The sequence below is a fragment of the Pithys albifrons genome, chromosome 19 (assembly GCF_047495875.1).
Source record: "Pithys albifrons albifrons isolate INPA30051 chromosome 19, PitAlb_v1, whole genome shotgun sequence".
NCBI lineage: Eukaryota > Metazoa > Chordata > Aves > Passeriformes > Thamnophilidae > Pithys > Pithys albifrons.
Genome location: NC_092476.1, coordinates 11,683,276 through 11,699,373, shown reverse-complemented (window position 1 = coordinate 11,699,373; position 16,098 = coordinate 11,683,276). Strand labels below are relative to the sequence as shown.

Sequence of the window (16,098 nt, the reverse complement as noted above, 5' to 3'; positions counted from 1 at the left end):
CACAATCCTGAGTCATTTCAGGGCTGGAGACTGGATTTGTGCCGTTGTAAGTAACAAATATTGTTCTTAGACATTTCAGTCAGATTTGGGGAAACAGAACTGGAGGGAGCAAAGTGTCCATGACTTCCCCAGACAGAATTCTCTTGCCTCACCCCCCTTGGTCCATCTCTGAGTGCTTCCCATCCCTCCAGCATTTTCAAATGCTGCACCACTGCTCTGTCCCAGCCTGTGCCTCAAGGCTCTCAGCTTTTCTTTTCTACAGTGTTTCTCCTCTCCAGCCCCAGCTGGGATCTCTCCATAGGTAGATCACAAGAGGCACCTGGGCCCTCCAACAGAAAAGCAGGACAGGGTTTCGGTGTTCCCAGAAGGAGTTCCCTTGGTGTCCCTCAGTCTATAAAAGGCCAATTCTGGGGCACCTGAGGCACTGACAGTGCAGCTCTGCTTCACATGTGGTTATCCACAACCTGAGGGAAAAGGTGTGGAAGCGGTAAAAGTGTGCAGTGATGTTGGCACAGGCTGCCCAGGGCAGTGGTGGGGTCTCCATCCCAGGAAGTGTGGCTACTGCACATGAGGGCATGGTTTAGTGGTGACCATGGTGGTGGTGCTGGGTTGGTGGTTGGATTTAGTCATTCTAAAGGTCTTTTCCACCCTTAACAACTCTGTCATTCTGTGTTTCCCTCTGTGACTTCAAGCTCAGCTCCACTCTGTGATTCTCTCAACTTGCAGAACACCCTGAGACAGTAAATTGGCAGTTTAGTTGTGTGTCATATGAAAATGTACTTCCACTTGTTCCTTCAAAGCCTGCAGTCTCCTCTGTTCCCCCCTCCCTGCACTCTGATCTCTGCTCTGTGCACACAGCAAACCCATATCCATTTAGGGTCTCCTTTAGTGGGAGTTAAATCCTTTTGGGAACAGAGAAGTAAGAACTGGGTGTTTTCAAGATGAAGGTCCACCATGGATTTATGTAGTGACAAAATAATGTTTGCAGGTTTATTCTCTATTCCTTTGTAGGCATTTGATTGTCTTCGTATTGTTTGATTGTTTTTGCATTGTTTGATTGTTTTTGCACTGAACTGTAATTTGCAGGAAATAACTGTAAGGAGTCTGAGATCTCTTCCCTGAGTGATGATAGTTAATTCTGAACCCATCAGTTTTTATATCTCTAGCCAGGGTTATTTTTTTCTGAGTGCATTACTTTGCATCTATCACCACTGAATTCCTTCTGCACTGTCACTGCCAGTCACTTAGAATGATGAAATCCTCTTGTTCTTCCCCACCAGCTTTTATTTTCAGGACCTGAAGTGACTTTGTCTTATGACTAATTTTGTCAGTTCACTAATCATTTGCTCTTTCTGGTGGTTTTTGAATATGGTGAGAAGCTGAAGCTCCATCAGCAGCTTCCTCCCACTCTTACCTGTGTTGGAACTGGTCTGTAGCTGATGGGACCCTCCCTCTTACCTGCACCAATACTGGGAGCTGGAAGGTAAAGATAAAAATCCAAGCCTGGAGATAATTAGTCACATGGAGGGAACTCCTCCTCCATGCAGGGTGAGGCTTGACACAAATGTAGTCCCTGCCTGTTGGAACTCACTTTTCCAGGACCTGCAGAAGGATTTCATGGGAAGAACCTGCTGTGGTTTAACCCCAGATGTGACTCAGCCCCACAGCCACTCACTCACTGCCCAAGGGTGGGATGGGCAGAGAACTGGGGGTGAAAGTGAGGAAAGCCATGGGTTGAGAGACAGACAGTTTAACAGGGAAAGCAGAAGTCACACGGCAAGGGCAAAAACAAGGAATTCTTTCCCCATTTCCCGTGGGCTCCACACCCCCAGGACAGCAGAGCCCCCTCCCACCCAGTGGTGCCTGAGGAAGGCAAACAGCACCAACCTGAGCGTTCCCCTCCTCCTTCCCCAGCCCCGTGTGCTCAGCAGGATCCCATCTGGGCTGGGACAGCCCTGCGGGCAGTTGGGGTCACCTGTCCCACCTGTGTGCCCCCAGCCTGGTGCTGGCAGGGCCCTGTGAGGAGCAGGGACTGCCCCACCCCAGTGTGGCCAGCACTGCTCCAGCACAGCCCCACACACAGCCTGGGCAGCTGTGGGGCAACATCAGCTCTGCCCCAGCTCAGTGTGCCCAGCACAGCCCCACACACAGCCTGGGCAGCTGTGGGGCAACATCAGCTCTGCCCCACCCCAGTGTGGCCAGCACTGCTCCAGCACAGCCCCACACACAGCCTGGGCAGCTGTGGGACAACATCAGCTCTGCCCCACCCCGGTGTGCCCAGCACAGCCCCACACACAGCCTGGGCAGCTGTGGGGCAACATCAGCTCTGCCCCACCCCGGTGTGCCCAGCACTGCTCCAGCACAGCCCCACACACAGCCTGGGCACCTGTGGGGCAACATCAGCTCTGCCCCAGGGCAGACCAGTACAGGAGCTCAGATTTTGAGACCCCCAGATTATCTAAAATGGGCTGAAACCTTCGGATTCCTGGTCTTCCCCAGCTCACCCTGTTTGTGTGCAACTCCTGGTGCTCCCAACTGCTCCTACAAGCTGTTACTATTCACCTGACCATATTCTCAAAAAACCCTTTTCATCTGTGCTTCAGTTTAAGAGTCTTTCCAACTATTAAGGAATTGGAGCATCTGTTATATGAGGAGAGGCTGAGAGAGCTGGGATTGTTCAAGATCTGAAAGCTGATTGGCTCAGAGGGGTCTCAACCCCTCATGGCAGGGGAGGTGCAAAAGATGGAGTCAGTGTTCCTGAGGTGCCCAGTTAAAGAGCAAGAGACAACACATTTAAATTAGGATGAAGATTTCCCTTAAATTTTTATTTTATGTTATTTTATTCTCTTGTTTTATTTTGCAATGTGAGGGTGGTTCAACAGTGGCACAGGTTGCCTGGGCATGTTATGGGGACTTCAGCCTTAGAGATACCCAACCCAACTGGACACAATGATCAACTGGGTGATCTCCAGGGTCATCTCCAGCCTCAGCTTTTGAGTGACTGCCCTGTGTTCTGCAGGCTGTGAGACCCTGCCCAGGCCCTGCAGTGACCATTCCTGCAGAGATGGGCTGCTCTGGGGTGGCCTGGCCTTCCATGGGCACTCCCTGTAGACCTTGATGCCCTGAATGACCCTTCTCCCCCCAAAACCAGGACTCTGAGCCACGTTAGTGCAGGGTAAGATAAAAAGTGAAGGTCCTTTAATATCACAGGCCTACAGCCCACAGGAATACAGGATGACATCCATGTGTCCCAGTTCTTGTTTCCATGGCTTTTATAATAAATCCCTCCAATCATTGCTTTACACATTTCTCAGTCCAGCCCCAGTCCCACCCCTGGAATTGGGTCTGGGGTCGTCAAGACCCTCTGTCTTCATCAGCTCTTCTTCCTCAGGCACACAAAGGTCTCTTGGAGTTCATCCAGTTCTGGCTTTTGGGTCACTCTGACCTGTGTTTATGTTTCACTCTGTGGGCCTTCTGATATCCTTCAGCTCTACCTTGGAAAGGAGTCTGAACAAGATTAATTAACTAAAGGAATTTGAGCTCCCTGTTCTGGGACAGGGGTAGTGATAGAAAGGCATTAAACTGTTAGAAATATTAACCCTCTAAAATCTACAACTACTGTGTTCCTAAAATCTACAAAATGTGAAAATCAGAACAAAAACCCCTTTGGCATCAACCTTGATCATCTTGTACCTTCACAGTCTCTCTGGTAGGTTCCTGGTTTCTGGAACAGTCTTTATTATTAGGTTTCAGATTTCTCAGAATATTACTCCTTGTCACATTTTTTGGCTTCCCATGACTGGATTTCGTGCTTTTTTCTGTTCTTCTTTGGACAAAATTTCCACTTTCTAAAGAATGTAATTTTACTCCTAATAATCTCCATTACTGGGCTGTTTAACCATGAGAGCTCCTTTCTGGCCCCATTTGTAGGTGATATGTATTTATTCTGAGTCTCTAAGGTGGTTCCTTTGTGTGATTTCCTTGCCACCTCCAAGCAGTTTGTCTCCCTGGTCATTGCTTTTAATTCAGGTGTAGCAAGTTCCTTGTCCACCTTTGGCTGGGATGAACCACCACCCCAAGTGCCACTTTGGGTTACACACCTGACATTAAACCAAGGGTGGTTTAGCCCTCAACACCCATCCCTAATATAACAAAGAGCTGTTTTCTTGCCTGGAAACTACTGTATAAGACTCTGGGGGAACAACTGGGGCTTGTCTTCGTCCATTTCTCCATCTCCCCATGATGGTGCTTAATTTTGTGACAGATGTATCTTATTAGCTGCATTAATAAATAAACCCTTTATGGTAAAGGTCTTTGTGGAACCACCTGCTTGACTTCTCTGCCACTGAGAATTCTGTTATTCCCTCACAGTTACTCTGTTAGAAATGAGCTGTGCTGGTTTAAAGGTAAACTGGGTGGAGAAACAAACCCAACACAAAAGAGATGATAAGTCAGAGTTACAATTTAATAACAATATCACAATAAATGCAATGGCACAAAGAGAAATTGGGTTTAACCCCCAACCCCAGCAGTCTAACCCAGCCCCCTGGGGCACAAACACAGGGGGGTTTGGTGGCCCCTGTGCTGAGCCCCACGTGGTTCCCTCGAGTCCAAAGGAAAAGGAGGTGAAAAACCTGTTGGTGCAGATGATGGCACAGTCTGGTGGAGAGTGGTGGGCTCCTCCTGGCCAGGGTCTGTTCCTCCTCTTGATCCCATGAGTGGTTCCCCAAGTCCCCAAAGCCCAAGATTGTCTCCCCTGAGGTTTGGGTGGGAGCCCCCAGTGCCTCCCCCAGGGCAGGGAGTTCCACACTGGGGGATCTGACTCTGGCAGTCAGGGGGGATTTTGGAATGGTTGCTGGCCCATGGGCAGAGCTGAGCCCTCAGGTGGGTGTGGAGGTGCCAAGGAGTCCCTGCAGGGCAGTTCTCCCAGCTCCTCTGCCAGGCTTCTTTCCCAGCCAGCTCCCAGCCTGAGGGCTCAGCTGTGCCCTGGGCAGCTGCTGCCAATGGGCCATTGGGAACAGTTGCTGGGCAATGGCCCAGAGGGTTTGGAATGCACAGCTTTGGGCACACCCACACAGTGGTCCCAGTTGCTGCACCGGGATGCAAGCAAACATTTTCATTTGGGCTCGAGGGATGTGGGGAAGGAAGAGCTCTGCTCTGGCACCTGGTGTGGCTGTAGGGAGCAGAGTGGGAGCACTGGGAGCCAGGCCAGCCCAGATGGGGCTTGCTGCACTGCTGGGGGTTTATATCCATTATTTTGAATTTAAAAGAGTACTGGACGTGAGTGGACCTTTGGGGAACTGCACAGAGGCACTCCTGGGACAAGTCACCAGTTCCAGAGTGTGGCTGCTGTGATGGATTTGATGCTGCCCAGGAAATGGGGGTGCAAATGGGGACACTGACAAAAACTTGTCCCTTTTGTCCCTACTAGAACATCCACCTGGTGGCCAAGTGGCTGAGCACCCTGGAGAAGAAGCTGGAGCAGCACAGCGAGGGCAGCCACCGGGATTTCCGTGTCTTCCTCAGCGCTGAGCCAGCCCCTTCCCGCGAGAGCCACATCATCCCCCAGGGCATCCTGGCAGATGCCATCAAGGTGACCAGCGAGGCCCCAGCAGGGCTGCGGGCACACCTGCACCGGGCCCTGGACTGCTTCGGCCAGGTGGGAGCTCAGTGGGCCTCGTGCCAGTTCAGCTTGGAGTGTACTGGGGGAGGGCATGGGCTTTCCTGGCAGCAGCCCTGGGAGTCCCTTTGCATCCCATCACTGACCACAGAATCCCAGAATATTCTGAGCTGGAAGGGACCCACAAGGATCATCCAGGCCAACGCTCAGCCCTGCACAGGCCCATCCCCAAGAGTCACCCCCTATGCCCCAGAGCATCATCCAAACACTCCTGCAGCTCTGGCAGCCTTGGGGCTGTGCCCACTGCCCTGGGGAGCCTGCTCAGTGCCCACCACCCTCTGGGGGAAGAACCTTTCCCTGAGATCCAGCCTGACCCTGTCCTGGCACAGCTCCAGCCATTCCCTGGGTGCTGTCCCTGGTCCCCACAGAGCAGAGCTCAGGGCCTGCCCCTCCTCTGCCCCTGCCCAGGAAGTTGTCCCTGCACTGAGGTCTCTCCTCAGTCTCCTCTTGTGCAGCTGAACACACCAAGTGCCCTCAGTGTCCTCACACGCTGCCCCTCCAGGCCCTCAACCATCTTTGTTGCCTCCTTTGGACACTCTCCAGTGGCTCAATCTCTCCCTTCCATTGTGTCCCCCCAAACTGCCCCCCCATTGCAGGTGAGGCTGCCCCAGTGCAGAGCAGAGTGGGACAATCCCCTCCCTGGCCATGCTGTGCCCACTGCTGGCACTGCAGCCACATCCCCTGTGTGGGGGACACAACTCTGCAGTGTGTGGAAACAACAGGAAACACGCTTGGTGCCCCCAAGGGTGGGAGCAGTGTCAGAGCCCTTGTCATGTGGTGATTAGATGAGCTCCGCTCTGCGCCCTCACTCAGCTCTGGCACTGCAGGGCAGGAGGCTCTGGGAGCAGCAGGGCACAGATCAAACAGGGCTCCCCAGGGCACAGCCCATGCCCAGGGCAGGCTGGAGCCAGCAGGTCTCACTGCTGGAGGCATCCACGCTCCTGCTGACCCCCTTTGGCATGTGACACAAAGGCAGAGAGCTGAGCATTTCCCTTGCTGATGATTCTTGTCCTGCAGTTGGACACAGTGTCCTGCTGCCCTGAGCACTCACTGCCCTCATTCACACACAGCCCTTGCCTTGGCACACCCGCTCTCACAGCAGGACCCCATCTGGTGAACCTCCAGCAACCAGAAGGGTCTGAAGGTGCTCTCAGCCCTTGAACTGCCTTTTTGAAACATGAGTACTGGAGCTCTTAAGGCCTCTCCACTCTGCAGATGGCTGTGCCAGGGACACACAGGGGACCTCTTGCAGGGTGGGTTTCTCCTGTGGGAGATCTTCTCCTTCTTCCTGTGAAACTCCTCCTGCAGTGCTGAGTCCAGCTCTGGGGCTCCAAACATGGCTGGAACGAGTCCAGGGGATGCCACTAAGCTGATCACAGGCTGGAGCAGCTCTGCTAAGGAGACAGGTGGGGACAGCTGGGGGTGTTCAGTCTGGAGAAGGGAAAGCTCTGGGGTGAACTTAGAGTCCCTTCTGGTGTCTAAAGGGGCTCCAAGAGCTGGAGAGGGACTTTTGACAAGGGGCTGGAGTGAAAGGACAGAGGGCAGGCTTAGATGGCATATTGGGAAGAAATCCTTTTCTGTGAGGGTGGGCAGGCCCTGGCACAGGTTGCCCAGAGAAGCTGTGGCTGCCCCATCCCTGGAAGTGTCCAAGGCCAGGTTGGGCAGGGTTTGGAGCAACCTGGGCTGGTGGGAGGGGGTTCCCATGGCAGGGGTTGGGACTGAATGATCTTTAAGGTCCCTTCCAACCCAGTCCTTCTGTGTTTCCATGATTCTTCTCTCCATACAGCCTCTGTCTTTTGGGGCCAGGCAGGAACAGCCCAGGCCCAGCTCTGTGGGCAGGAAATGGGAGCAACTCTCAGCTGGTTTTACACTTAGACATGGGAGTGAAGGGAACCTGAAGAGCAGGAGGTGACAGTCCTGAGCAGCTGAGGGGGAGGCACCACCCCAGGATTGCTGTCCAGAGTCAGGGGAGATTATTCCATTTTTATCTACTGCCATTCATCATCTTGAACTCCACAAAATGTCCTGGAGAACAAGGGAGGGGAGAACCTTCACCCCAAGTAACATTTTCATCCTGCCTCTGCTCATTTCAATCAGATAGCAATTAGCATTTTCTAAATTGCTGGAGTATAATAAAACATCTCTTATCAGAAATCCTGGAGCGAGTGGGTGGGGTCTCTTTTACACCTCATTTCCCTGCTTTATGCAGAATGGATGTTCAAATTTAGCTTTTGGCTGAGAGCTACAAAGAAGGGCCTTTGTTCTGTGTGGGGGACATTGTTCTGCTTTGTAGCTGAAGCAAAATACACAACCAAAGAGGGGCTGAATGAGACAGAACTGGATTCTCAGTGTACATTCAGGTTCCCCTTCATGTCTGGGAATGTTTCCTGAGCTGCTCTGCACATATTTGAAGCAGTTCTTCATCAGATTGCTGATAATGAAGGGAGCTCAGAGTTCTGCCTAATCAAGAGGAAAGCAGGATTTGGGCTGTTCTTGATTATCTTGTGCAGTTGGTCAATGTCTTGCACCCTTTAGAGGACTGGATTTCAGCACAGCCCCTGGGCTCTGGTGTGCTCCCAGATGATTGGAGCTCTAACACTGCGTATTTCTAAGGTAACAATAATGAAGGGAAGTCCCACAGATGTCCTTTTTCATCTTTGTCACACAGTAGAGTGGACTCCAAGGGGCTGCCCCTGGGCAGGGAGGATGGAGGGGCTGGTGTAGCTGCTCAGCTGTGCAGGTCAGAGCCACCCTGCCCTGGAGATGCTGTTCCCAGGGAGGGTTTGCAGGCAAGCCCTTCCCAACGTGTTCATCCCCCGGCTCTGGGGAGATCTGTCCTGTTGGCCATGGGAGACCCCACCAGGTTCCTGCAGGCACCCTGGGCAGAGCTGTGCAAGCCTCCTCCTGGCCTCAGCCACACAGAGGGGCTCCAGCTTCCCCTGGAGAGCTCAGCTGCCACACACCTCCTGTTACAGCACTTCAGCCCTCAGCTGCTCTGCTCCCACTGCTGGGAACAGGCAGGGCTGCCCCAGGTGCCCTTGTGCCCACCCAGTGCTGGGCAGAGCTCTTTGCAGCCCAATTCCCTTGTTGATTTTCAGTGCTGAAATGACTCGGGCTCTGCCCCTCCATCTCCTGGGCAGGAGCTCTGCTTAGGGCCATGGTGCCAGTCCCAGAGCTGGCACATGTGCCCAGTGTGGTGACAGAGACCTCTTGGAGCAAGTCCAGATGAGGCACCAAGATGCTCAGAGGGCTGGAGCAGCTCTGCTGTGAGGAAAGGCTGAAAGAATTTGGGTCCTCAGCCTGGAGAAAAGAAACTTTGGGGTGACTTAATTAAGGCCTTGCAGCACTTGAGTCTCCCAAGAGAGCTGGAAGAGGATTTTTCCAAGGGCATGCAGTGATAGAACAAGGGGAAATGGCTCCAAACTGTCAGAGGGCAGGTTAGATGGGATGTTGGGAAGAAATTCTTCCCTGTGAGGGTGGGCAGGCCCTGGCACAGGTGCCCAGAGAAGCTGTGGCTGCCCCATCCCTGGGAGTGTCCAAGGCCAGGTTGGACGAGGCTTGGAGCAACCTGGGCTGGTGGGAGGTGTCCCTGCCCATGGCAAGGGGTGGGACTGGATGGGCTTTAAGGTCCTTTCCAACCCAAAGTACTCTGGGATTCCATGATTCTCTCTCAGTCTCTCTGGTGAGGGGTGTTGAGCACATGCAGGTGATGGGACATGGAGTGGGTGCACTTGTCCTTCCCTTCTTCACTGGCAATGTGTGTTCCTGTGCAAAGCCACTCTGAGTTGGAAACACTAAATATTAATTCATAATATATTCATTACAATTTGCCAATAAATTTGCAATGCAAAGCTACTGACTTTGAAAACTAGCACATGTGTGTATTTTGCAAAAATGAACTGGGGGACAAATTGTTTGGCCTCTTCTCCCAGGTAACAAACTGTAGGACAAGGGGAAATGACAACAAGCTGCACCAGCAGAGGCTCAGGTTGGATACTGGGAAAAAATTCTTCACTGGAACAGTGGTTCAACATTGGAACAAGCTGTGCAGGGAGGTGATGGAGTCACCATCCCTGGAAGAGTTCAAAAAATGAGTAAATGTGGTTTGGTGGCCATGGGGGTTTTGGGCAAAGGTTGGCCTTGGTCTTGGAGGTCTTTTCCAACCTCAAAGATTCTGCGATTCACCCTGTCCAGAGTTTGGTGTGTTTGGGTTACTGGGGGCATTGGGGACATGCACAGCCTTGTGTTGCAGGACACCCTGGAGATGTGCAGCCAGGAGAGGGAGTTCAAGAGCATCCTCTTTGCCCTGTGCTACTTCCATGCCGTGGTGGCCGAGAGGCGCAAGTTTGGCCCCCAGGGCTGGAACCGCCCGTACCCCTTTGGCACCAGCGACCTCACCATCTCTGTGCACGTGCTCCACAACTACCTGCAGGCCAGCCCCAAGGTGGGTGCATAAAGGGGGGGCTTTTAACCCCCAGGGACAGACTGGCTTGTGCTGAAACTCCTGGGAAGTCTCCTGAAGTGCCATTTCCTTGCGCTCTTTGGGTTTATGATGTCGCTTTTCCTCTGCCTTTGTGGGACGATGGGAGGCCTCAGTGCCACTCACACCCACGGCAGCTTAGGAATCACAGCAAACAGTGTCTGTGGCCTTTATTAATTGAAAAGGCACAGTGATCTTTGGTTTAACAGAGATTAGAATGAATTTGCATTTCAGTGGGGAACTGCTGTGCTCCAGGTCTCTTTGGGCAGGGTTAACTCATAGAATCACAGAATCCTACCTGATGCTTGTTTACTGAGACAACCCAAGCAGTGAGGTGGAAGCACTGAGTGTGCAGGTCAGTGCTGGACCCCCAGCCCAGCAGTGGCCTTTCAGCCCCCTCATGCCCTCCCTGCTCATCCCCCAGGTCCCCTATGACGACCTGCGCTACCTTGTGGGTGAGATCATGTATGGAGGTCACATCACAGATGATTGGGACAGGAGGCTTTGCAAAACCTATTTGGAAGAATTTATCAAGCCAGAGATGCTGGAGGGAGAGCTCCTCCTTGCTCCAGGATTCCCCCTCCCAGGGAACATGGACTTCAATGGCTATCACCAGGTAAGCTCTTGGTTTCCTGGCATTATTTACACACCTACATGTAATGTCTTCCTTAACTGCCCCATAATCTGCCTTGGGAGGCAGGAACAGCACTGCAGTATTTCTGCACACCTCCTGTTATTTCCCATTCTGTTCTGCCTCTGTAGATGGTTCAGCATTCCCTTGGATGAACCAAGTCTGATGGTAATCTGCTACTTCATCATGTGCTCATTCTGCTCATGCATGAATAGCAGAACTGTATTGGTGCTTGAGACTCGAGCAGGGCTCCTGGAAAATTACACCACATACTGTTTAATAAAATGGCCCCTTCAAGCTCCTTTTATCATCAGTTTTGATGAGAATTACTGAAGGGTCTTGTTGATCTACTTACTGATCTCATCTGCTCTTTGTACACAATGGCAGTGGCAGAGAGAGCCATATTAGGCTGCTTTTGTTCATAAAACTTAACTACTGGAAGTTAAATTCCCACCAGAGATTTCGGGATGCTGATGCTGAAAGGCACAGCAGATAATTGCTAGAGAAGGTCCAGCCTGAGATACCGAGCCAAGCCAGACTTCAGCAATTACTGAATTTTCCCAGCAGGAGTAAAAGCAATTGTGTAAACAAACATGCTCTCCTTCCTGCATCAGTTCACTGGTGTTTCAGCCACAAGCAGAGCTCTCCCAGCCTGGGCTGACCTGGGGGGATCATTCCAGCACCATGAGCTCTGCAGGCAAAGTGCCCTGGGCTCTGTGTCTGACTTCAACCTGGATGTCCCTGTGTGTCACCTGAGTCTCAATGTCCCTGTGTCTGACCTGAACCTGACTGTCCCTGTGTCTGACCAGAACTTGACTGTCTCTGTGTCTCACCCTGGCCTGACTGTCCCTGTGTCTCACTTGAGCCTGCCCCTATGTCTCCCTTGGGCCTGTCCCTGTGTCTCCCCTGGGCCTGTCACTGTGTCTCACCTGGCCCTGCCTGTCCCTGTGTCTCACCTGGGCCTGTTCCTGTGTCTCCCCTGTCCCTGCCCCTGCGTCTCCCCTGTCCCTGCCCCTGTGTCTCCCCTGCCCCTGTGTCTCCCCTGCCCCTGTGTCTCTCCTGTCCCTGTGTCTCCCCTGCCCCTGTGTCTCCCCTGCCCCTGTGTCTCCCCTGTCCCTGTGTCTCCCCTGTCCCTGTGTCTCCCCTGTCCCTGTGTCTCCCCCATCTCTGTGTCTCCCCCGTCCCTGTGTCTCCCCCGTCCCTGTGTCTCCTCCGTCCCTGTGTCTCCCCTGTCCCTGTGTCTCCCCTGCCCCTGTGTCTCCCCCGTCCCTGTGTCTCCCCTGTCCCTGCCCCTGTGTCTCCCCTGTTCCTGTCCCTGTGTCTCCCCCGTCCCTGTGTCTCCCCTGTCCCTGTCCCTGTGTCTCCCCTGTCCCTGTGTCTCCCCTGTCCCTGCCCCTGTGTCTCCCCTGTCCCTGTCCCTGTGTCTCCCCTGTTCCTGCCCCTGTGTCTCCCCTGCCCCTGTGTCTCCTCTGTCCCTGTCCCTGTGTCTCCCCTGTCCCTCTGTCTCCCCTGTCCCTGCCCCTGTGTCTCCCCCGCCCCTGTGTCCCCCCTGTCCCTGTGTCCCCCCCGGCCCTGTGTCTCCCCCGCCCCTGTGTCCCCCCTGTCCCTGTGTCCCCCCCGGCCCTGCCCGTGTCTCACCTGGGCCTGTCTCTCTGCAGTACGTAGATGAAGTGCTGCCTGCAGAGTCCCCGTACCTGTATGGGCTCCACCCCAACGCCGAGCTGGGGTTCCTGACGCACAGCTCGGAGCGGCTCCTGCGCGTGGTGTTGGAGCTGCAGCCCCGGGACAGCAGCGCGGGAGAAGGAGCCGTGGGCACCAGGGAGGACACGGTGAGAGGGGCACAGGGTTCCAGCCCTGGCCCATCCAGCAGCCCTGGCCAGCTCAGGCTGCCTCACAGCTGCTCACTGGGCTGAGTCCTGCCTTTGCTGGACACAAACCAGCCCAAAGCCTTGTTTTGTGCTGGACATCACCACTGTGGGAAGCAATTGGAGTGCTGGCAGGAATAGGACAGTGGCTTTTAATTACCCCATGCACTGCAGTGCCTTCATTACCATCCTCTGAAGGTGTTGCAAATAAACCTTGTGTGGCCTCCACTGTCTCTGAGCCACTGGTCCCTGTGCACCCCTCTGTGACTGGCATAACAATGGGCTCCTGACTGCACCGTCTGCCACCTAAAATGTGCCACGCAGAGCTCAGCCCACCTCTCATTGCTGCCACTACACCCCATGCAGCTCCCAAGCTCCCAGGGACCTTGTAATTCCTTATTTCCAGCTGAACCCTTTTGCTGTGCCCACATCCTGGGTTGATCCCAGCCCTTCCTCTGGAAGCTCACAGCTCATTAAAACATGGCCCAAGCATTCCTAACAGGATCTGAAATGAGCCAACACATGCTCAGGGTTTTATTTCTGCAGTCTCAAGGTCCCAGCTCTGTGTTTCAAGCTTTGCAAATTAATGAGTGGCTAATCAGAGGCTTACATGAAGCCTGTGGTTTCACAGGTGCTTCCTTTGCCTTGGTGTGGGGCTGGGGACCTGATGCTTCCACCTGAGGGGCTCCTAGAAGGGTCCAGTATGTTCAATTTTTGGTCCATACTGGAATTTGAAATGAGGGGAATCATCCAGAGGTAGCAAATCCAAAGGAGATGCTCAGAGGTAGCAAATGTGGCTGCCTCTTTTCCCATTCCTTTTGCTATTGAAATACAAATAAACTCCTCAACCAGAGAAGCAAAATGGCCACTGAGTGCCCCAGGAGTGGTGGCCACCCTGCAAACTCCTGGTGACACTCAAGAAGACTCTCACTGGAGTCCTCGTGGCTCTCTCTGGGAATAAAACCTGCCTGAGAGTAACCAGAGTGTGGTCTCACTGCACTGTGTTGTATCTGGGGATGCTCCCACGGCTCATCTTCTGGATGTGATCCCTGCCATTACCTTGGTCCTTGGAGGAGAGGAGTTATTGTTGCCTCTTAACTGCTCCACTGAGGACATCCAGCCCCCGGTTCAGCTGAGGTGGCCTTAGGGAAACTGTGAGCCTGTCATTGTCCTGAGGCTCTGGCAAGTCCAGTCACTCCCACAGGTTTCCAAGGGCATATTACAGAAAACTGAGCTGTGATTATTGGGAAGGAATCAGAGCCAAAGGGCTTTGCAGGGGAATTTCAGATCGGAGGCTATTTCTGTGCTCCATCTGAGGTGCAGCTGGAGAATTTTGCAGCTGAGCTACCTGTGTGTTTGAGCAGAGCCCACACATGGTCATTGCTGACGTGGGTGGGGAGGGTTTGCAGGAGGAAATGGGAATACTGAGTCCAAAATAGGAGTGTTAGTGACCATGGCAATACAATGCCCCTGGGCTGCCTCTGCAGCTGCCACTGGCCCCCACAAAGCAGGCTTTTGATGCTGGATCACTGAGCTGTATCTGTGTTATGTGCTCCTGAGAAATCCCCAGGAAGCAGAAGTCTTGCTCAGGTTTCGGCTCAGCAGTAAAGCAAAGCAATGTGAGAGACTTCCATGGCAATGTTCCACACAAACCTGGGGAATGCAGCTGATCCCGTGGAGATGAGGGGCTTCATGCCTCCCTCTCAGCCAGAAAGGGGTTTATCTGTTTTATCTCATTTTTTAGACACTGGAAACATTCTGTTGTATTGCAGATCTCCCTGTTCTGTACTTAGAGTTCCAAAGAAGCTGTAACGGTCACCAGAAAATAATCTTGTTTCATTATGCTTTTCTTCCACTGCTCCATTACTTCAAAATGCCAAATTCAGCTTAAAATTCAATTTTATATAATCACCTCCCTCTATCAATACAGCAGAGCAAACCAGCTCATGAGCTCCTTTGTCCTGAGGCTCAGCTGAGGCTACAGCCCCATTTGTCTCCTTTAGTTGAGTCCAAACTTAGGAGAAATAAGAGCAGAGGCTTAAACCCAAGCACAGAGGAGGCTGTCTCGTGTCATGGGCACTTTTTAAAGCACCATTCTGAAAGCTGCTCATCTGCCATTAACTTCTGTAAGCATTTGAATTTTAATAGGATGGGGCAAGCTTGGACAGAATAACAGAAACAGAGAATAGACTGAGTTGGAGAGACCCACGAGGACCATCCAGTCCAACCCTCAGCCCTGCACAAGAGTCACCCCCTGTGCCCCAGAGCATCATCCAAACACTCCTGCAGCTCTGGCAGCCTTGGGGCTGTGCCCACTGCCCTGGGGAGCCTGGTCAGTGCCCACCACCCTCTGGGGGAAGAGCCTTTCCCTGAGATCCAACCTGACCCTGCCCTGGCACAGCTCCAGCCATTCCCTGGGTGCTGTCCCTGGTCCCCACAGAGCAGAGCTCAGGGCCTGCCCCTCCTCTGCCCCTGCCCAGGAAGTTGTCCCTGCACTGAGGTCTCCCCTCAGTCTCCTCTTGTGCAGCTGAACACACCAAGTGCCCTCAGTGTCCTCACACGCTGCCCCTCCAGGCCCTCAACCATATTTGTTGCCTCCTTTGGACACTCTCCAATGGCTTCAGTTCTTCCTTATATTGTGCTGACCCAAACTGCACCAAAGAAAGGTGCCATGCCCAGTGCAGCTGACATGGGTGGTTTCACATGAAGTTCTCCTGCCACATTCAGTCGGCTGAGCTGAGGAGGCTTTGGGATCACTCATGACCATCCCTCTCTCCTCCCTTTGGCACTCAGGTGAAAGCCCTTCTGGAAGAGATATTGGAGAAGCTGAGTGATGAGTTTAACCTGGCAGAGCTGATGGCCAGGGTGGAGCAGAGGACGCCCTACGCTGTGGTTGCCCTGCAGGAGTGTGAGCGCATGAACGTCCTCACCGCGGAAATGCGGCGCTCGCTGCTGGAGCTGGAGCTGGGGCTGAAGGTAGGGGAGAGCCTGCTGAGGGGGCCCCAGGGAGGGGAGGGGTCACAGGGATTCCAAGGGGTGCAGGGAATCCAAGGGGTCACAGGGAATCCAAGGGGTGCAGGGAATACAAGGGCTCACAGAGAATGCAAGGGGTCACAGGGAATCCAAGGGATCATATTGAATTCAAGGGCTCACAGGGAATCCAAGGGGGTCACAGGGAATCCAAGGGGTCTCAGGGAATCCAAGAAGTTACAGGGAATCCAGGGAGTCACAGGGAATCCAGGGGGTCACAGGGAATCCAAGGGGTCTCAGGGAATCCAAGGGGTCTCAGGGAATCCAAGAAGTTACAGGGAATCCAGGGAGTCACAGGGAATCCAGGGGGTCACAGGGAATCCAGGGGGTCACAGGGAATCCAAGGGGTCTTAGGGAATCCAAGGGGTCACAAGGAATCCAAGGGCTCACAGGGAATCCAAGGGGTCTCAGG

General features: G+C 53.3%; 1 protein-coding gene across 1 annotated transcript in view; it reads left to right on the top strand.

The window, feature by feature from the left end:
- DNAH9 (dynein axonemal heavy chain 9) overlaps window positions 1–16,098 on the top strand; it is a 205,871-nt gene that overhangs the window by 173,794 nt on the left and 15,979 nt on the right. The window contains exons 63-67 of the mRNA XM_071574021.1: window positions 5,432–5,659; window positions 9,933–10,124; window positions 10,585–10,776; window positions 12,450–12,620; window positions 15,450–15,632. Of these exons, the coding sequence (XP_071430122.1) occupies window positions 5,432–5,659; window positions 9,933–10,124; window positions 10,585–10,776; window positions 12,450–12,620; window positions 15,450–15,632 (966 nt within the window). The remainder of the gene's footprint in view (window positions 1–5,431; window positions 5,660–9,932; window positions 10,125–10,584; window positions 10,777–12,449; window positions 12,621–15,449; window positions 15,633–16,098) is intronic.